The sequence below is a fragment of the Pipistrellus hanaki genome, assembly GCF_964339955.1.
Source record: "Pipistrellus hanaki genome assembly, chromosome: 16".
Lineage (NCBI taxonomy): Eukaryota > Metazoa > Chordata > Mammalia > Chiroptera > Vespertilionidae > Pipistrellus > Pipistrellus hanaki.
The window spans coordinates 21379628-21400962 of NC_140518.1; the positions used below are offsets into that span (position 1 = coordinate 21379628).

Sequence of the window (21335 nt, forward strand, 5' to 3'; positions counted from 1 at the left end):
ACTACCTCTACTGCCCTCTTGGGATGGTGGCTTAAAGATAGCCATCTTAGGACAACTTTTCTCTTCTTCTTCTTCTTCTTCTTCTTCTTCTTCTTCTTCTTCTTCTTCTTCTTCTTCTTCTTCTTCTTCCTCCTCTTCTTCTTCTTCTTCTTCTTCTTCTTCTTCTTCTTCTTCTTCTTCTTCTTCTTCTTCTTTTTTAATATGTCTAAAGGTATCTTTTTAAAATTTGTTTATTGATTAAGGTATGACATAATTGTCCTCATCCCCCCCATTCCCATCCCCAACCCCTCCCCTCGTATGCCCCCACCCCCCTGTTGTCCATGACCACTGGTTTAGGCTTGGACTTGTATGCATGCATATAAGGACAACTTTTCTTAAAGAAAACTAGTCCAACTGCCCTCAGGAGAAAATCAGCAGCCGAGCTAGAGAGAGCGTGAAAGGGAGAACCAGACTCTGTTCTGTTTCCCTGGGAGGCCCTGAGCCTCACCCTTAGTGAGTGAGAAGTGGAGAGCCTCCATCCAGAATGTACTCTCCTCCTCCCCACCACCCCACGTGAAGGGCAGAGCCCCTCCCCCACACTCTCTTTGGGGCATCCTCAATGTGAGAAAGGGGCCCACGTTGTTTCAGCTCTGCCTTCCTCTTGCCAAGCGGGTACCCTGGCTCACCTGGGCTCAGCCTCCTCCGGCAGGTGCAGCTGAAAGCAGATGTGTTTTCAAGGAGGACTGGCTCGGCCTGGGGAACGGTTGTTGGAGAATATTAACACAGAATTCCCAGAAGCCAAGTCTGGGAGCAGCTTTCTAGGACACGTAGCTCAAGGCTTTTGTCAGCCACCATGCCAGCCCCCAGAATTGGGGCACGGGCCTGGGGGCCGGCATTCTGTCTCAGGGCTGGGGGAGGGAGGAACCCCCCCGGGGGCCTGTGCCTTATCATTTACCCAACTAAAAATACCGTGCTGCCGGCAGATTGGGTGAGGAGCTAGCCAGGAAATGTGTGCAGGTGGCAAGGTTTCTATCACATTGATCAGGTACCAGCTTAGAGCATTTGCATATATGGCATTATAAAGGATGTTCGATGAGTTTGAGTCAGGGAGCTGGAAGACTGGAACAAAGATGGAAGGGAACAGAGATAGCTGGGAATGCAGGCACGAGTTTTTCCAGAACAAATATAGTTTGTTCAAAAAGTATCCTCTTCCTAAACTAAAAGAATAACTTCAGTGACTTTTTATGATCTCGTGAGTGAATTTAGAACTTTCAACAGCGTGCCCTGGTGCCCAGCACAGTGCTTTATATATAAAAGGTCCTCCGTGACATAGAGTTTAAGGGCTAGAAGGGCCTTGGGAACATTTAGGCCAGTAGGTTTCAATGTTGGTTGAATATGTATAGAATCTCCTATTATTATTATTATTTTAATTTTTAAAATAATAATAATAATAATAATAATAAAATGCTGGGCACCCACCTCCAGAGAGTCTGATCTAGTTGGTCTGGGGTGGAGCCAGGTGCCTGTGCTTTTTAAAAGCTCCCCAGATGATCTTACTGAGCAGCCAGGGTTGAGAACCACCAGTCTGGGCCAGTACTACACTTTCCAGAGGTAGAAATTGAGGTTGAGAGAGCAGTTTATCTAGGCTGACTGGCAGCAGAACCAGGACCAGAGATGGTACCCTGACTCATTTGTTAAATGAGCAAAAAAAAATGATCCTTTTTTGGAGGCATCTTTATCTGCAGAGACCAGCTACCCAAACTCCTGCCCCCCCATTTTCATATTGTTTTCCTCAGAGGCCAGGCAGGCTGGCATCTTGACCCTGCTCCTCCTGGCCTCCCATCCTGAGTGCCTGGGGACTCATAGAGGGCAAACACCCAGTTCAGATATTGTCCGACAGCCCTGGGACCTCCGAGAGTAACGGGCAGCTGCTGCACCTGGCCCGTGGGCGTCAGCGGATGCCCCAGAGCAGGGGTGCAGGAGTGTGTGCATGCAGAAGTGCACATGCACCTAGATGCACACTGACGTAGGAGCCTGTGCAGACGATCCTCTTGCATATGGGCACTCTCACATCTGCAGTGAGAGCACTTACATGTGTGCACATAGATAGCCACATGTGGGATGGTATGCACGTTCGTGTCAGCATTACCTATGAGGCAGTTACGGGTTTGTGAGGAATAGGTATAGATGTACCAAAGTTTGTAGAATGCTGGTACATGTGTCTGTAATTATGCACAGGTGCAAAAAGTTAGATCAACCTTTACAGAATCTGTACTTTATATTCACCGGTGGAGACATATGTAGGACGATACATACGGGGCTGGCCAGCTGTGCGAATGTGTGTGACTGACAGTGTGAGTGTGCAGGGCGCAAGTAAATGTGGAGAGAGAAGAGGTTTCTGCTATTCCCATCACATTTCTCCTAAGTAATCACTGGGAAATATATGTGTTGGAAAACTGTATCGTTCATGCTTAACTATATCTCAGCATATACAAATGAAACATGATTATTGTGCCATCTGAGATGCTGCACATTAACATTGTTTATCATTGATAGAATTAAATAACCCATGCAAGGCCCTGGTAGCATTTCTTACAATTTTATTTAACACTGTTTTGACCAAGCAGCATTTGGCAAAGGCCACATAATACACTGTAGATTACCGGAACAAACGCATACTTTGTGAGACATCCTATACAACACATAAGAAGTGGTAACAGAGGAGTGTTAAAAAAAATTCCAACTGTCCCCATCTTTCTCTGGTCTCAAGGCATCCCCCTTCCTTCCCCAAACCTGATTAAAATCCATCCCTTCACACTTCCCTAGGAGGTCCCTGCATTTGTATTTGAGAGATAAATGGAGGGTGAGGATTTGGGGTGGGAGAAGAGATAACATTCTAAGACCTGGTCTCTGGAATGTTTCTACTCCTCCCCAGTCTGTCAGAGGCAGGCCCGAGCCCCAGCATGTGTGAAAAGAAGGAGACCAAAGGAAGCATTTTTATAGGTTCTGCAGACCCTCGGGTTGACTGACAAAGTTATTCATTCAGAATGAGTAAAAAGTGCGATGAAATTAGTAGTAAATCCTTCACTAAAAGATTCATAGAAACGATTCCCTGCTTCTCTTTTTTTTTTTTTTTAAGAGTGAACTATCCTTTCTTGAGCCCAAATGAGGTCGGCCTTACACAGTTAGAGGTCTGCCATCTCACCTTTCAAAATGTGTGCTGGCCAACGACCTCATAGGCGGGCTAACGAATGCACGGCCTGAGAGAAAAGAAAAACTCAGCAGCTGAGAAGCTGGGGTCTTCATCCACAGTGCAGCCTGGGGCACGAGCAAGAAAATGGTAGAACCACAAATGAGGGTCATACCAGCTGAGAACACTCCCTTTCCAGCCGCTGGGCAGTGAGAGAGGCTGAACTTACTCCCAAAGATTGTGAATAAATGACACGTTGTGGGCCTTTCCAAAACTTGGGAAAGGCTTCTTAATCTCGCAGGAACCAGGGCTGAAACTGCACATGGAACCTCAAAACCCAGCTCCCTGGTGTGTGGTTTGTCACCACTAGGCTTCCTTTGGGCATGAAATAGGGGCCCCTGGATTGTCGTTTTCTCTTAACTTCTCTCCTACCGAGACATAAAGACCAAAGATGGCCGAGTAGAATTTGAACACTGATTGGATCCACCTCACTCCCCAAGTCCTTTGCCAACTGCAATTTTTATAGGTTCTGCAGCCATCAGAGCTGTCTTTCCAGCAGCCCCCGGCCCCTCTCCAACAGCAGGGATACCAGCCAGCCTGCACCAAAAAGCATGGCATCATCTTCACACCGCTCCGGTCAGGACGTTGGCTCTCCAGAGCTTGGTGCCATGCACTGTCTCCTGCGTGAATATAGAAAAAAAAAAATTCCTAATGTTTGGATTAGAAGTAAGAACGGTGACAAGTACCCATCCATGTGCCTCTGCCCAACACACACACACACACACACACACACACACACGCGCACCCTGTCCTTGCAGATAAATCATGAATCATCTCCGTGGCTGAACATTTTAGCGTTCGGTAATATTCTCAGAGGCCCAAGGTTTTCAGGCAAATCCCAGGTCTGTGCACAAGGACGCTGCATAAATCCCTCCCCTTATGAAAGGCCAGGCCGAGCAGATGGGACCACTCTTAAGTAAACTGCCGAGCCCTCCCTTGTCCATCTCGGGAGGAGCAGCAGGGCACCAGCCCTAGCAGCCAGGAGAGCAGAGAGCAGCAAAAGCTGCTAATTCCGAGGCTCACGTTCACATCCCCAACTTATCTCTCTGAGGGAGGTGTCCGTTTGACCACACAATCCTCCCTCCTCCTCGGCCCCAAGGGGAAATCCGATCTTGAAATCAGATTGGAGGAGGTCACAGCCGACCAAGTGGTGGCCAGAGTTGGGAAAGCAAATAGAGCACTGGAGAGCCAGCCGGGGCTGGGAGGAGGTGAGAGGCCAGAAGGCCACTCAAACCCAGTTTCTTTCTGTGCTAAGTCTGGGAAATAACCTCACAACAGCTCCAGTTTCCGATAACCCGCCTCATTAATATTTATTTTTGAAAAGATTTAAAAAATAAAAAGAAGAAAGAAGGGCAGATAATTAACACTCAGTAGAGGTAGAGGCTTCCTCCATTCTGTTCTCTGTCTGCCCCCGCCCCCCTCCCAGCCCCCCTGCAGCCTAGGCCAAATACATACCCTGTGCTATCTATCACCCCAGCCCCTGCTCATCTCCCCAGGTGTGTCAGGAAGACATAAGGCAGGTGGATGGAGAGAGACAGACCCGGCACCCCAGGTGCTCACAGGGAAATGCACGGACTGTGAAATTACACCAGGACCGGACAACTTACCACCGTACTAGAACCCTTGGGGTACTGAAATAATTAACTTGCTAATCAGCTACACCTTGCTTTTTTCCTTTCTTTCTGGAAAAAAAACCCCACACAATTGCAAATCTCCTTCCCATCAGGTTCCTCTGTCAGTCGCTTGGAGACAAGTGATGCTCTGGAAGAAATGCACTTTGTGCCTCCATGTAGACTGAAATGCATCAGACCAAGCTGGGCCTCCCTCCTCTCCCCCCCACTCCGCCCCCCCCCCCCCCCGGGGCCTGGGGGCCACACAGGGACAGAATGTTTCTGGAGATGCAGGTTTGGTTTTTTTATGTCCATGCCACGGAGCTTTCCTATCCCCGCTAAGCTTTCTCGCTTTAGGCCCTCTTTAGCTTGTTTGCCGGCACTAAACAGCCAAGATCCATGTGGAGAAAAGAGGATTGATTAGAATCGTAATAATCATCCCCCATTCGTCCGGCTTTAGCGTTCACAAAGTGTTTTCACACATTATCTCTTTCGGTCGGAGGAGTTTGGAACTGGAAGGGATCTCAGCAACTATTTAGCCCCATCCCCATGTGTGACACAGGGGGAAACTGAGGCCCAGGAAGAGGAAATGTCTTGTCCCAAGGCCACAGGTAAGGACAGTGTGGCCAGGTCCCCACTGTCTAGAGACTATGTCGCCGCGGATTCTCATAAAAGAGGGAAAAAACATGGTCATCTTTTCGCTCCACAGTAACTATAAAACCAAGAACTTTTTTTAAAAAAATTAAAAATAGGACATTAGAGTGAATAAAGGTAATTCTTGTAAGAAATTATTTGGCAGGTGGCGGGTTGGGAGTAGGAGATACTAGTCTAAGTCCTAAATGGAACATGTTAATTAACACACTTCCCTCGCCTCCCTCTCTCTGTCTCTTTGTCACCTCATCTCCCCCTTGTCTCCGGGTTTAAAAATATGAGCATTATGTAGTTTGAGATCTAAGACTTCATTTGGGCACAGACCCCGAAGGAGAAAGCATACTTTTCTTGGATTCAAATCTGGCCCCTACCCCCCATCAGGATTCACAGCGTGATGGGCTCATGTGTGCATGTGTGTGTCCGCTCAAGACATTGGATTTAACGGTGAAAAACAGGCATCTTGATCCTTTCACAGATCAGATGATTTGCAAATTAATAGCTTCCCCCACCACCACCCCAAGGCTCCGAGGAGGTGAAAAAAAAAAAAAGATTTCTGATGAGGAAGGGAAAGGCGGAAAATTATAAAACGGGGATAGGACGTTAAGTGGCACTGGGTTCTGTAGGAAAAGTCCTTCCCTGAGGACGGGGAGTGTGTATGTGGACACGGGTCTCTGCCTTTCCACAGGGCCGCCTGGCCCCGGCTGCCCGAGCCTGTTGGAAGGTAAGCGGTTCCTTTGTGTGTTCGTTTATTACTAAGCCCAACTCTTTTCCCTCTAAAACTCCTTCTTCTCCCTGTTGAGCTGACCATGCTTCTGGATTTATGAAGAGAGATGTTTTAGCAGAAATCCCCCAGAGCGTCCCATCAGCCCTAAATCCCAGACCCACTCACCCCCTCCCCAAGACCCCATGACACACAGCATGCCAACACGGCTTCCTCTTGCCTATGCATTAGCCATCCATTGTGGCAACCTGACATCTCTCACACATAAAACCGTAAGAGAGAAATAAAATATCTGTCTCTTGGCGAAAATAAAGCTTTGCCTCCCTCCTGATGTATAGGATATAAAATAAAGCCTCGGCTCCAATAGTGGCTTTTCCTTATGCCGGAGTTGCCTTTGCACACACGGAGACAATGAAGACGGATGGTTTGGGACAAGGCCCAGCCTCCTGGGGCCGCCTTCACCCTTTTTTATTATCCTCTCCCCCCACCCCTTCCCCGCCTTTTTCTTTCTTCTTCACGTTCCTTCCTTTCTGCTTTGGATTTGCCTTTTAGATGCCCTTCTCTTTCCATCCTCCGGAACTTTATTCCTCCTGCTCACTTTCTTTCTAAAGCATGACAGACAGGGAGAGAGGAGCCAAGTTTCTCACCTTCTCACGCACGCCCGCCCGCGTCTCCCCACCTCCCCCTTCTCTAGACCCCAACTCTCCCTGGACTGCCAGCCCCTATGACGAATCTTGCTGTTCCTGCTTGGGGATTTGCTTTGGTCAAATATATAAATGTTCCCAAGGGACAATTAAGAATGTGTTTAGTGGGGTGGGGGATTTTTTTTTCCCCCCTGGGGTGCTGCCCTTTCCCTCTCCTTCCTCTCTCCCTCTAGACTGGCTGGTTTCTGGATCTCAACAATTACTTATTTAGTCTCTGAGGAGGCCAACAGGGCAGACCTGCCAACTCCAAGGGGCGCAAGTTAACATCCACCTCCCAAACCCAAGCCTCAAAGCTGCATCACAGGCAGCCCGCAGGCCTTCGGCCCCCCTTCCTGCCAAGTCCAACGTTCTCCTGCCTCTTTTTCCAGGATGTAAATTGGGGGTGCTGTGGGGGGAGTGAGAGGAGCCCCTCCCCAGGATCACACAGATAGAACTGTCTCCCTAAGACACACAGTCACAGAAACAGGGTCACCTTCCTGCCCTCCCCCACAGCACATGGCCACCTCTTTTCCCTTCTGGGGGGGGAGGGGTCCTCACACTTGCCAGGTGTGCCTCCCTCTCCACTGTGCTTCCCTGTCTCTCCACTCCTATCTGGGTGGGTTTGTCCCAGAAGACTCTTCCCACCCTTGCCCTGACCCCATCCCTCCCGCAGTCCTCTCTCCATCTACCATTCAAAACCTCCCCCACTCCCAGCCAGGGCTGCAGGACACACCTCAGGTGTGGGAAAACAGGGACTGAAAGAAGGGGAGCAGGGCTGGGCTGGGGGAAGGGGGGAGCAGTCAGGGAGGGGGAGATTTGGTGCTGCCCAGAGGTAGGAAATGTCCAGCAAAGGGGCAGTGGGTGGCTTTCAGCCTCTGAGATTGATGAAGGGCCTCTGTGTGTGTGTGTATGTGGGGGGGGGGGTGCTCCTGGTCACCCCTAATCAGAGATTTTTATTAATGCAAACATGGAGGGGCTGGGGAAGCAGCACCATCTATTGAACTCTGCCCCCCCCAAAAAAAAAAGAGGGGAGGGGGGCTTAGAGCAGCCAAGTCCAGAAAGGATTCAGTCCCATTCCCAAAGGTAGTTCGCTAGCTTTTTTTTGGGGGGGGGGGGTCTCTCTTTCCACTTGATATCTCTCCAGATCTCGAAGTGACCATCGCCATTAGGTAAGGGGAGAGAGTCAATTAGTGGGAGGATTAATTACTCGGAGGCACGAGCCCCGTTTGTCTTCCTTACGGGGTGTGTGTGTTCAGACAGGGGAACACGGGCACGCACCCAAATACACATTGTTGTCACGCCGTCTTAGACGTTTTATTTATTTGTTGGATTCCTGCCCAGAGCCGCTCGCACGCTTTTCCACGGGCGCCGAGTCGAGTCTCCCACCCAACACACCGCCTCCCCTGCTCCCGCCTCCGAGCGCGCCCGTCACACCCCCGCCGCGTCCCTGTCCCCAAGGCCTGCAGGCTGAGGGGCCTGAGCTCCGAGCCTGCCCCGCCGCTGCCTTATTTTTATTTTATTTTAATTTTTTTTGGTGGTTGTTGCTGAATGTCTTTCCCCTTTCTTTCCCTCTACTCTTCCATGGATTTCCCCCAGCTCGTCTTTTATCATCGGGGCTCACTCTTCCACACTCCGCTCTTTCCTCTGGTTTCCCGCCCCCAGTCTTCCCCCCTCCTCTCCCCTCGCTCCCCCCTCCCCTGCCTTCCCTGGCCCCCTCCCTTCGGAGGCCCCGCAGCACCGACTCGCAGCGGAGATCGCCGCGCTCGCCTGACCCCGCTCCGCTCTCCGCGCCCCGGAGCCGCCAGCCTGGTGGGAAGCCGGTGGTTTCCCGGCCGAGCGCTCACCGTGACGCCCGCCGGATGCCGCCCTTTCCTGGCCTCTGGGTACCCCTCTACCCCCCCCCGCCCCCCCGCCCCAGTCTCCACCACCGAGCCTTCGCTTGGGAAAACCTGGCCGAGGCCAAGCACGTAGTGGGGCGAGGTGACAAGCCCCCCAAACTTCTCTCCTTCCGTCATGCCCGACGGACGGGTCCCCGAGCAAACCGTCTCACTTGGGGGTTCTTCCTGGGGGGGATGGAGGGGGAACAAGGAGATAACGCCGACCCCGCTCGCACGGCCTGGGCCAGGGCACCTCGGGCTGCACACAATAGGTCGTTTCCAGGAGAGCCGGGTGGAGTAAGAGGAAGGCAGCCGCAGGCGGGAGCGGCTGAGAGAGGAGGGGGAGGGATGGGAAGGCTCGGGCCAGTTTCCTGCGTGGCCTCCGGGCGGGCGTCCTCGCCGGGTCCGTGCGGTTGGCGTGGCCCCTGGGGCGGGCGGCGTCCAGGGCTCCCTCCTCCTCCTCTTCCTGGCCCCGCGGCCTCTCCGCCCCGGGCCGGGGTCGTGGCTGGATAGGAGCGCTGAGGGCGAGGAGGGACAGGCGCCCACGGTGGCCGCGCTTGGGAGATCAACAGCGGAGCAGACTCGGGTCCTGGGCCTCAGGAGCCACTCGGGGACGTGGGGGAGGGAGGCGACGCGGGTTCGGAACCAAGAAGGCAGCGGTGAGAAAGGGGCGTAGGGTAGGGCTTGTTCAGACCACTTCTCCCTCCTGTTTGTCCCCCCAAACTGCAGAGCGGCCGGGGAGGGCTGGCTTTGCTCGGGAGAAAAGCCCATCCTGTGGAAACCGGCTTCAGGGCCTTCCCCGAGAGTGTGTGGGGCGAGGTGGGAGCACCCTGGGGCGCCCAGCCCAGAGTTTAGGGGACCCGGGGAGGTGTGGGTGTGCGCAGCGGGAAGGTTGTTGGTCTCCACGGAGCGGCCTTTGGTTTAAAAGCAGAGAGCTGAGCTGAGCTGAGCGGCTTCGGAGAAATAAAGCTCGCTCAGTGTCCTCTCCGTGTCTCTGTGCCCAATTACATTTTAAAATAAAAACCCAGTGGAAACGAAAATATCAATCTGGTGTGCTGTCCCCCTGGAGGCGTTAAATCTGGACTTTCCACCTAGAATCCAGGGCCAGGAGGCGCGCCCTGACCTCCCAGTAGACGCTTGGGTTGGTTCCCGGGGCCCTGTTTACTAGCCATCTGGACACGGACAAGCAGAGGCCGCTGTCCCAGAACCCGCATCCTGGCCTCAGCCTCTGCCACGCTGCCCCCCCCCCCCTGGAGGGTTCCCTGAACCCCCAGATGGGTGCAGCCACCTCCTGCCCACCCAGACGGAAGCGGCGGCGGGTGTGGGGTTCAGGAGGGGCCCGCAGCCGGGTCCAGCTGTCACCTCACAGGTCCCCCGCCGACCGCCCTCCCCAACCCCCCGTGGCCCGTCTGCTTTGCATAAGAAGAAGCCCAGCTGGGGTGGGGGCGGTGGCGAGCCGCTGGGACCGGGTCCGCTATAGATCCCAGAAAGGGGCGGTTGGGTCCTGGGCGCTGGCGGCGAGAACCCGGACAGCTGGGGGAGGGAGGAGCGCGGGGGCCGCGGGGCTGGTCCGGCCCCTCCCCGGGACCGACCGGGCGCGGCGGGCCCCGCGGGAGGCGGCGAGGATCCCGCGTATCTCTAGCGTCTCCTGGGTCCTGGAGGCCCGGGTGCGGGCGGACTTGTTCCTCCTGAAGTGTGGGTCCGCAGGGGGAGCACACAGCCGCGTCTGAGCCTCCGGAGCCCGCGGGCTGGGCTGGAAAACGGCCTCCCATCCCCGGCTAGCCCCAGAGATAACCAACTCCAGCACCGCCCTCCCCGCAATGAGGAGCCCGAACCCGTGTGTGTGTGTGTGTGTGTGTGTGTGTGTGTGTGTGTGTGTGTGTGAAGGGGTGCGGCGGAGGCGGTAGGGGCTGCGCACCCAGAGGTCGGGGTGGGCGGAGCGGAGGTGCGCGGCGGGGCCGGGCTTCCCAGGAAAGGTGGCCGGCGGCGAGGCCGGGGCGGTCCGCAGGCCCCGGGCTTGTAGGGTGGTGCGGGCGGAGATATGAAGGCAGACAAGGGGCGCTGGTAGAACTCCAAAATCCCAACCCCTCTGAGGCTCAACCCAAATTCGCTGCAGCCGTTTGCCGGTTCGCCCGAAGAGGGTATTCTGTTTGCAAAGGGCTTAGATTCCCTGCCCCGACCCACCCCAAGCTCAGTGCAGGTGGGGTTCGGGGCTCATTTTCCCCTCCTGAGCCCCGGATCTGGTATAGGGATGGCTGACCCTGCCCCTCCTGTGGGGTAGGAGGGCTAGTCCCCAAATGCCGGCTGGACCGGGCTGATTGCCTGTTTTTTCCTTTCTCCCACGCTAGCTAGGGCCAGATACTCTTCCCTAGCACCCCTTCTCCGGAAGAAAAACAAAATAAAACAAACAAACAAACAAAAGGGGGGAGCAAAACAGCAGGACTGCCTAGCTTTGCCGCCTTCAAATTTCACTTGGGGAGAAATCCCAGGCACGGCATAGGCACGGCGGCCGTGGAAACGGAATTTGGTGTTTGACTGGTGTGGGCCAGGGAGCCAGGCTGACTCTTTGAGGCTAAGGCTTTCGGGACCCCGAAGCGACCCCCATGTCCGTGATAATCCGCCCCCGTGGACAGTGGTCCGGAGTTTATACTCTGCGCGGGAATTGGTGAAGGTTTTGGGGCTGCTCCCTGAAAGCGAACACGGGAGGGGGTGCACTGTCGGCGGTTGTCTGGGAAAGTTGAGGCCAGCCCGAGGCCTGGAACAGGGGAGGCTCACCCTGCCACTGCGCTGCACACCCCAATCCACGGCCGCCTTCCCATCGACACCCCCACCCTACTCCCACCCCCACCCCCACACGCCCCTGTGGCCCTGCGGTTTCCCGCCTCGCCGCTTGTTTTTATGTGTAAAAGGTGTCTCCGGATCCCAGTTTTCTCACAACAACTCGTCCAGATTGCAACTCTTCACCCAAGGCGTTTCCCCACCCACTCCCGTCCCCTCCCGGGCGCCGCGCCTCCGGCCTCCCCCGCCCCCGTCAGGAAACCGCCGGAATCAACTTGACAAGAAGGCGCCGCGGGAAACAGACACCTAGATCTCCCCGAGGCAGGGACCCGGTGGACTTTGGATGGATGGGGGGGGGGGGGGGGGAGAGCAGGAGGAAGGACCGGAGGAGGGAAATCCTGCCGCCAACGGCCCTCCCTTCACCACTCCCCCCAAAGACGCGCCCTGGGTTCGGGCCAAACTTCTAGGTCAAGATTGCAAGGAAAAGGGGTGGGGGGGAAAGCCAGCACTCAATGAATTAACCTAGAGCCGCCGGGGCTCCCAGACCCAGTTGCACTCCTGTCTTCAGCCAGGTTTGATCTTGGAATACGTCCTCCCCTCCAGCAGAACTGTTCCCGCCTGCCCTGCTCCCGCGTTCCCACCGAAACCGGGGCCTTACCGGAGCCGGAGGGGGCCGGGGGCACCTTGCAGAGCGCCGGGGCCGCCGCCGCGGCCGCCGCTGATGCTGTAGACGCGGTCTCCCCCGCACTCGCCCCGGCCTGGGGATGCAGGATGGTTTACGGAGGGACCGCGGGCCGCTGATTGGTCGCGGGCCGCGGTGACGTCGGCGGGCGCTGCATTAAGGCGAGGGGGCTTCTAGAGCTCCGCCGACAGCCGGGAGCAGTGGCCGAGCCGCCGGAGCTGGGGAGAGACGCGCCGGGGACAGAGGGACGCTTTTCCAGGGAGAGCCAGCAAGCAACGACCCCGCGGCCCGGGGCGGCGACAGCGGCGGCCGGTGCCGAGCTGCTCCGGCCGCGCAGAACTGTCGCCGCTGCGCCAGGACGTTTTCTAAAAAGCGCTCTAAGCTACTCCCCCTCTTCCCGACTCCTCCCGCTGCAAAAGAGGGGGGGATAAAGGAAAGAAAGGAAAAAAAAAGAAAGGAAAGAAAGAGGCTAGCAAGGAAACCACGACGAAAAAAAGAGGGGACAAGAAAAAGAAAAAGTCGAGCGACTGCGGGGTTGGACGCCTGCAGCCGGAGCGCGGGCCAGCGATGCGGGGCTGCGCGCCCAGGCGGCCGCGAATTGTGACCGGAGCCGCGATGCCCCGCCGGGCGCGGTGAGGAGCCGGCCCGAATCGCCTCCCGCCGGAGTCCGGGCGCTGGGAGGGCGGTCGGTCCCGAGGACGCGGAGGCCGCCGGGCAGGCCCCGGGCCGAGGTGACGGGGCTGGGGCGGTGGGAAGCTAGCGAGCGAGTGCGCCCGGCTGCATCCTTCCGGAGTTGTCCCCCCTCCTTTCTCGATTGACACAAACACTTCTCCAAAAGGGGAGAAGCCCAAGCAACAGCAGTCAACTACGGGATCTTCCTCCCGCCCTCCCCTCCTCTGTTCCTCCTCCTCCTCCTCCTCCCTCGGTCTGCCCCCGCCCCTTCCCCCCGGCCCACCCTGGGCGCCCAGCACGCCCCGACCCCGCTGTGCGATGCCTGCAGCTTAGGATCCAAAGCTTCTCTTACTCATTTTGTTCTCTTTCTTTTATATAAAAAAGAGGAGGGGACATCCCGGTGGCGGCGGGCAGCCGGGCACACGTTACCACCCGCCCTCAGACTCCCGACAAAAGCAGATGCACTTTGACTTCTGACAGCTCTACCTCAAGCCCGTGAGAACTCGGCGGCGCTCGCTTTCCCTGCAAAATAGCTCGTCGTCGCGTCGTCGACCTCTTCTTTCTTCACCGTCCCCCATTTTATTTATTTAATTCCGTTACCCTCGCCGCCTCGGTGACCTTCACTCCTCCGAGAGTTCCGGGCAGAAGAGTCGCTTTCGCACCCGCCGCCGCCGCCGGAGACTCCTTTCCTCGCCCCGGGAGCTGTGGTGGCGCTGCTGAGCCCCGGGGCCTTGGGACACCTAGGCTGGCGCCCCCGTTTGCCCTGTTTTCCCCTCTTTTGATTTCCTGGTGCGGATTTTGGCTTGCACCCCGCCGCCGAGTGTGTCTCCTCTTTTTGGAAGGGTTGGGGAGCTCGTTTCGGTCGTCTTTGGGGAGTCCACCCCTCTCTGCTCGACCTGCTCCTCTCCCTCCGGGCCTCGCCCGACTAAACCAAAGACCATGGTGCACTGTGCCGGCTGCAAAAGGCCCATCCTGGACCGCTTCCTCTTGAACGTGCTGGACAGGGCCTGGCACGTCAAGTGCGTCCAGTGCTGCGAATGTAAATGCAACCTGACCGAGAAGTGCTTCTCCCGGGAAGGCAAGCTCTACTGCAAGAACGACTTCTTCCGGTGAGTCCTTCCCTCGCTGGCCCCTGCCGCCCCCTTCTTCCCCAGGGCCCTCCGGGGGGCCAGCCACGGGTCAGAGGTCAGCGTGGGTGCGTTAGGGGCTGCCTTCGGAGAGGGCAGCGACGTCCCGCAGGCGCCCGCCTCTTGGCCAGCTGGCGCGCTGGGCTCCCTGCTTGCATCCTGGAAACGGTGGGTCTCGGCTTTAGCTGCACGTGCCTAGGGAAAAAAGGGTCCGAGCCCGCCGTGCCCAGAAGCCCCTCCAAAGCTCGGAGGAAGGCAGCGCGGCGGCCTTGGCTGCTCTCTTTCCCCACCGGTGGTGCGCGGAGCTCTCCAGCAGCTGCATCCTCCCGGCCTCCTGGGTTGCTTGCCCTCCAGGCTGAGCTTTGAAGCCCCGTCTAGCTCTCCGCCGCCCGCCCAGGCTTGAGGTTTCCAAGAGGTCTTGGCGGGAACCGCGGGGCTTTTTGCATGGGGTGCCACCGCCGCCTGCCTAGGCAGCGGCAGGAAATCGCCCCTATCCTACACATTCCCGGCGTTCCCTAAACCCCAACCGGTCCCCTCCTAGCGCTGGCCTAGGCAAACTGCCTCCCCGTCGCGGTGAAATGCCCAGAGGCTGCAGCCTCCATGGAGATGTTTTCCCCGGCTAACCCCGCCGCCTGGGGACGGCGGGAGGTTTGGCCTCCGCCCTACGCGGACTTTGGCTCCGGGGCGGGTAATCCACTCTGAGCTCTTCTCCCCAGCACTGCCCATCACCCCGCCACCTCCTTGCGGAAACCTGGGGGGGGGGAGCCTCAAATTCTCCTGACACCCCATCCATTTAGCATTTTAATTGTATTCTCTTCAATTCACTATTTCGGCCACCAAACCCACACAAACACACAGGTCAACAGCGAACCGGAGCAAACGCGATCTGTAATTCCCCGCGCGGGTGCTTGAAATCTCCCAGTTTACTGGGCCGACGAGGTCTCTGTTTTCTTCGGAGTCTGTTCTGACAGATCAAACTGGGGGATGGCGGGTGGGAGTTCAAAGCCACCCGTCCCCAGTGTCACCCCAGGACGCGGGGCTCTGGTTAAGGGAGGCTGTGGAGCAAAACGCCGTGCAGGCTGGCATTGCCAGGAGAAGCCCAGGCTGAACCTCTGAGCCTCGGCAGGCCATGCCCGCTGCTTCCCCTGGTGCTGGCTGGAACCCAGCCGGGGGAGCTGCGAGCGGTGCCAGGGGGCCCCCAGAGGCCCGGCCCTCCCGCAAAGCGCGTCCCGGTGTCTACAGCCAAGCCTGGGCTCTCGCCTGCGCCAACCTGCCTGTCTTTGGGCTTGAACGTGGCGGCGGTCCAGGTCCAGCGGCGGCCGTCTGGGCCCTCCCAGGCTGTTGGTTCACCTGCAGCGGGACTGGACCTGCCAAGCCCTCCACCCCCCTCCCACTGCCGCCAGTGCGCGGTCCCTTTGGCGGTGAAGGAGAAGGAGAAAGGGCGCGAAGAGAAGAGAAAGCGGCGCCACCGGGGAGGCGATTAGAAGGCGCTCTGGTTAGAATTGGACTGTTTCTCTGAATCTAATCGGAAAATAAGTGCCTCTCCCCCTTCCCGTCCGTCTCCGCCGTGCTGCCTTCTCGGGCAGCGTTTTTTTTTCCTTGGGGACAACATTGGGCGTGAGTCTAGGAGCAGGGGCAGTTTGGGCCCCGCTCGCTCTCACTCGAACCAAATGTATCTCCTTCACTCTCACTCGAACCAAACGTATCTCCTCCCGACTTGTCCTGGGGCCCGCGCTCTCTTCCTGCCTACTTGATCGGCATTCTGCCTTTCTTACTTTTTTTTTTTTTTTTTTGCTCGCGCGCTTTCTCTCCCTTTCTTCATTTCCCCCTTCCTTTGCGCCTTCCTCCATTTTCTGCTTATTTATTTCCCCCTGTCTTTCCCCCCTGCCTCTGTGTTCTCTGCCCCCTTCACCGCTTTCCTCTTGCAGGTGTTTCGGTACAAAATGCGCGGGCTGCGCGCAGGGCATCTCCCCTAGCGACCTGGTGCGGAGGGCGCGGAGCAAAGTGTTTCACCTCAACTGCTTCACCTGCATGATGTGTAACAAGCAGCTCTCCACCGGCGAGGAGCTCTACATCATCGACGAGAACAAGTTCGTCTGCAAAGAGGACTACCTGAGCAACAGCAGCGTCGCCAAAGAGAACAGCCTCCACTCGGGTGAGGCCCCGCTCGCCCGCTCCCCGGGGGCGGGCAGGTCCCGGGAGAGGAAGGTCCCTCTCTCTCTCTCTCTCTCTCTCTCTCTCTCTCCCTCTCTCTCTCTCTCTCTCTCTCTCTGTCTCTTTCTCTCTCTCTCTCTCTGCCAAGGCCGCCGCTCACACCTGTCCCTTCCTTCTCTCCAGCCACCACGGGCAGTGACCCCAGCTTGTCTCCGGACTCCCAAGACCCGTCGCAGGACGACGCCAAGGACTCGGAGAGCGCCAACGTCTCGGACAAGGAAGGGGGCAGCAATGAGAACGACGACCAGAACCTGGGCGCCAAGCGGCGGGGGCCGCGCACCACCATCAAAGCCAAGCAGCTGGAGACGCTGAAGGCCGCCTTCGCCGCCACGCCGAAGCCCACGCGCCACATCCGCGAGCAGCTGGCTCAGGAGACGGGCCTCAACATGCGCGTCATTCAGGTCAGGGTCCACCCAATTCCCCCAGACCCGCCGGACTCCTCCAGGCCAGCTTGCAGGAGCTGAGCAAGTTTTCGGAGGCTGGCCTTGGAGTGAGGAGAAGCCCAAACACACCACACACCCTTACCCCTTTGGGCATTTGAAGCTCTGCCCAATGTTTAGAAGGACTGGAAACCCCTAGGGCCTAGGTCTCCTCCTCTTCCTGGTGATGGTGGTGGCGGAGGAGGGAGGGAACGGGAGGGAGCTCCGCAGGAGGTTGGAGGAAGGGATGTTGTGGGACACCCAGTGAGAATTGGGGCGCTTATTTTTTTCCCTGCACCACCTACCCCTGTTCCGAAGGAGCCCAGAGGTCACTGTGCTTGTGGAACTTAATGGTTCCTCTGACTTCTGCATAAGGAGACCTCCTTCTGCATCCCTAACCCCAACTTTGTGGGTCTCTTGCCCTAGTTAGACAAGTCCCAGCGCAGAGACTCCTCCTCCGGAGAGAGGTGGGGCATCCTGGTGAGAAGATGACACCTCCATCTCCCGGGAGTCAGCCCTCCCTCATGGTCCCAAGTAGGATGGGGAGGGGAGGTGGCCCTCTGGGCAGCTGTGCTGGTGTTGTAAGGACCTGAGACTGCAGGAGCTTCGGATGGAGTCTCCGGCTCAAGTGCAGTTGTCCCGTTCATGGGCCTGGATGCTCTTCCAGGGTGTGGGTGGGTGCGCCTGGGAGACTGAGTGTGCACACGCCTGCAAGCCACCGCCTCTGAGGGAGGCCCTGCAGCGGCTGGGAGGTTGTGCCAAAGTGCACGCGCGTGAATGGTCGGCTGCATGTCGGTGTCACTTTGAGTGCGCTGCTGTGGATAAGTATCGTTGGCACTGGAAGATGATGTGTGGGTGTGAAAAGCATATTGTGCATTTTGGTGTCGCTACCCTTGCGAGACTGAATGTCAACAGGAGGCTGTTTAGTTCTCTGTCTGCTATCATGTCGGGGAGGGAGCTGCCAGGGACCCTGGAGGGAAACTGTGTCTGACACTGCTTGGGGAGGTTGAGTATCTATGTGTGCACAGACCCCGACGAGAAGCTGTAGCTATGACACCGTGCCTGTTAGAAACAACTCCAACTGCCTCACGCGGGGCAGGGCAGCTTGCCCAGGTCCTCCAGACGGGAATCCTGTTCCCCGTTGGCTCAGGGGCCGCCCAGCGCTGCCCTCCTCAGAGGACCCCACCCCCAACACCAACACCGTGCACAACACGCGCATACACACACACACACACACACACACACACACACACACACGCGCACACGGAGCTCCGAGAGCTAGGCTACGGAGGGCGAGGGGCCGGGCGGGCGGCGAACCTGAAATGGGGAGTGGGCTTTTGTGGCTTCACCCTGTGGCGTGTGTGTGCTTCAGGTCTGGTTCCAGAACCGCCGCTCCAAGGAACGGAGGATGAAGCAGCTGAGCGCGCTGGGCGCCCGGCGCCACGCCTTCTTCCGCAGCCCGCGCCGAATGCGGCCCCTCGTGGACCGCCTGGAGCCCGGCGAGCTCCTCCCCAACGGGCCCTTCTCCTTCTACGGAGGTGGGTGTGCTGCCCCGGGCAGGGCTCGGCCAGGCCGGGGTTGGCTTCGTTGGAAGCGGGTGGCAGCGCCGCCGGCGCTCCTCTCATTCTGCAGACAGGAGGGGAGATGGGGGCGGCTGGGGACTAAATTGGGGGGAGGTAGTAACCCCGAAGGCGGAATCCCTGACCCTGAATGGGGCGGGTGGGCAGTTAGCGCGTGGCTTCCGTACGCACCAGCCTCCTCCTCCCAGCTCCCAGCCTGGAAAGGGAGCCCCCAGCTAGGGCGCCTCCCTGCCCTTGGTCCCACCCCACCCTGACATCCCCCTCCCCGCCGCTCCGCAGATTACCAGAGCGAGTACTACGGGCCCGGAGGCAACTACGACTTCTTCCCGCAAGGCCCCCCGTCCTCGCAGGCTCAGACACCAGTGGACCTACCTTTCGTGCCGTCGTCCGGGCCGTCCGGGACGCCCCTGGGCGGCTTGGAGCACCCACTGCCCGGCCACCATCCGTCCAGCGAGGCGCAGCGGTTCACCGACATCCTGGCGCACCCCCCTGGGGACTCGCCCAGCCCCGAGCCCAGCCTGCCCGGGCCTCTGCACTCCATGTCGGCCGAGGTCTTCGGGCCAAGCCCGCCCTTCTCATCGCTGTCGGTCAACGGCGGGGCGAGCTACGGGAACCACCTGTCTCACCCTCCCGAAATGAACGAGGCGGCCGTATGGTAGCGGGGGTCTCCACGGTCCGCGGAGTTCGTGGTTGTACAGAAATGAACTTTTATTTAAGAAAAATAGGGGAAAATCATAAAAATCTAGTCACCTACCACCACCACCGCCACCACCACCTTCCTCCAGCCTCGGGGACCACTTTCCGTCTGGGGAAGGCTGAATGGGTAAAGGAAACAGGACAAAAGACTTAAATCTGCCTGGAGGTGGGACTGGGATCCGCGAGCTGGCTTGCCCGGTGCAGGACTGGGCTTCAGACCTCTCCTCACCTCCCACCTGGACCCGACTCCGTGGACAGACACCGCGGGCAGGCGAGCGAGTCCGGCCGGTGGGCGGCACAGGAACGACCTCGGAGGCCACAGGGGCGCACAGCTCAGTGGTGACCCAGGAGGGAGGCTGCGCCCCCAGCCGTCCCTGGGTGCTCCCAGGCCAGCCAGGAGGGCGTTGGCTGTGGGAAACCTAGTAGTGTTGGTCTCAGTTCAGCAACAGCGACAGCAAACTATGATAGCTTCAGAAACGTCGACCTGCTGTGCATCAGGTGGGACTATATATATATACATATATACATATATTTTGTCTCTCTGGGTTTTTGTTTTTTTGTTTTTGCCAAAATTGCAAAATTCTAAATGTAAAGCCCTCAGTATCAACTCTTCTACCTTCACAAAGCTCTACACACCTACACACACAGACACACTGGATAGGATGGTCTCCAGCCAGACCTCTCAGTAAGATGACTTGAACATCATCTGTGCAAGAAAAGTATTCTACTTTCAGTCACACACACACACACACACAGACACACACACAGTTTTAAAAAAGACGAGAACTAAAAACAGTCAACTGTTTACGTATAATGTTAAATTCAGGAGTTCAGTGTTTTACTAATACATCCTGTTTTGAAACCTCTTGTTCAAAAACAAAACGTTTTGAGCAGTCAACCAAAATTGTTCATTTTCTTTTCCTGTAGATGTTCTGACAGATTTGCAGGGCTCACAGCTCACTGTGCTAGTATGTAAAAAGGTGTTGTTTACACAAGGCAAAAAGAAAACACGATATTCAGACACTTGCCAAATAGAATAATTATAGCACAAATACTGTAAAGGTGCCTGGCACCACAACCTGAGAAAGTGTTAAAAAAAAAAAAAAGTGTTACAAGGTTTAAGAAAGAAACATCTTTGCTAATTTTTAGTCCTGTTGAACATTCATGGAATTGTTAATATGACTTATATAGACCCACACAGGTTTTATTTTTGTGTCTTTAAAAATAAAAGTCCAAAATATTTAAATTTTATGGTCAAATATGCAGTCAGCAGCTGCTACTTTTTTCTTTATATATTAAATTTCTCATATGTCTTTTATTGTTCTGATAAACCTAAGCTTGTGTGACCTCCAGTGCATATTAGACCATTCACTGTATGAAAGAAAACATGTTGAATAAATTTGTGAGTTTTTAATAAAAATAGAAAACCTGATGTTTAGATAACCGGTGTGTTATTTGATGTTTTCAGATCTGGAAGGGAGGCAGGGTGACCCCTTAGAATCGAGGCAGGACTGAGTTCTCTGTTTTCACCTTGGCTGTGGTTGAACCCCATTCCTAATGCCAGCCAAGCTTTTCTCCATGGCTTCCTGCTGTTATTAACTACAGATTTGCATTCTGTGGATTTAACTGGTACAGTTGAAGAGATACTTGCTGATAAGTTAATACAGAATTTGAAATAGAAATAAAATCCATGGCTCAAAATGAATGACCCTCGTCTGTGATTAGGCATGAGATCACATGTACTCTCTCCCACCCACCCCCAACCCAGCATCCCCGCACAAACAAGACTGGACTTGTGAATGTCAGCTGCAAACATAGAGTTAGAGGTGGTCTTTTTCAGTTTGAATTCATTTCCCATAGATAATCCTGTTTTCTAATTTGGTGGTTTGAAAGATAATGTAAAACGGATGTACAATACAGCTGAAAGTGAAATACTTTAATCCCTTCCACAGAAATGATATGAAATAGTTGTTTTATAGTATTTTTTACATTTGAAGTTCCCCAGAAGGAAAATTATTTTGCTGGTACAGGTACATATCACATTTCTTTGAGAGATGAATAAAAATAACCAATATAGAAATCAAATGTCAACTCGCAGTTTTCCATAAGTTCTGAAAAGTAGTTCAGTCCCTTCCAACCCTTCATTAAGTGTGGAAGGAATTTAAATATTTTTTCTACTATGAAATTCGTGTGTCTGTGTGTGTGTGTGTGTGTGTGTGTGTGTGTGTGTATTAATATCAAAACCCTATTAGAGTTCCAGGATTCCTTTTCCATATCACCTAGATTTCACACTGGGTTATTTACTTTACCCTTTTTTAAAAATCAAGGTTTTACATTAAATGGCATGTATTTTCTAGTGTTGTTTCCATATTTTGTTAAGACACAACCAACTGCAT

General features: G+C 55.7%; 1 protein-coding gene and 1 long non-coding RNA gene across 2 annotated transcripts; one reads left to right on the plus strand and one right to left on the minus strand.

The window, feature by feature from the left end:
* Positions 1 to 2562: 2562 nt before the first annotated feature.
* Positions 2563 to 13517, minus strand: LOC311611727. The gene is made up of 3 exons (XR_014793142.1): positions 13390 to 13517; positions 12208 to 12641; positions 2563 to 3849 (listed from the first exon to the last, which is right to left on the minus strand). It is a non-coding gene; the product is annotated as an uncharacterized lncRNA (long non-coding RNA).
* LHX1 (LIM homeobox 1) lies at positions 12667 to 20382 on the plus strand. The gene is made up of 5 exons (XM_084864171.1): positions 12667 to 14012; positions 15959 to 16185; positions 16368 to 16645; positions 18036 to 18201; positions 18523 to 20382. The coding sequence occupies exons 1-5, from the start codon at positions 13843 to 13845 to the stop codon at positions 18900 to 18902; spliced, it is 1221 nt and encodes a 406-aa protein (XP_084720297.1). The 5' UTR covers positions 12667 to 13842; the 3' UTR covers positions 18903 to 20382.
* Positions 20383 to 21335: the final 953 nt, after the last annotated feature.

Bases quoted from the DNA above. Each gene is read 5' to 3' on its own strand.
- LHX1 (XM_084864171.1), top strand. From the start codon at position 13,843: ATGGTGCACTGTGCCGGCTGCAAAAGGCCCATCCTGGACCGCTTCCTC. The intron at 16,646-18,035 runs GTCAGGGTCCAC...TGTGTGCTTCAG, and splicing joins TCAACATGCGCGTCATTCAG to GTCTGGTTCCAGAACCGCCG. The intron at 18,202-18,522 runs GTGGGTGTGCTG...GCCGCTCCGCAG, and splicing joins GCCCTTCTCCTTCTACGGAG to ATTACCAGAGCGAGTACTAC.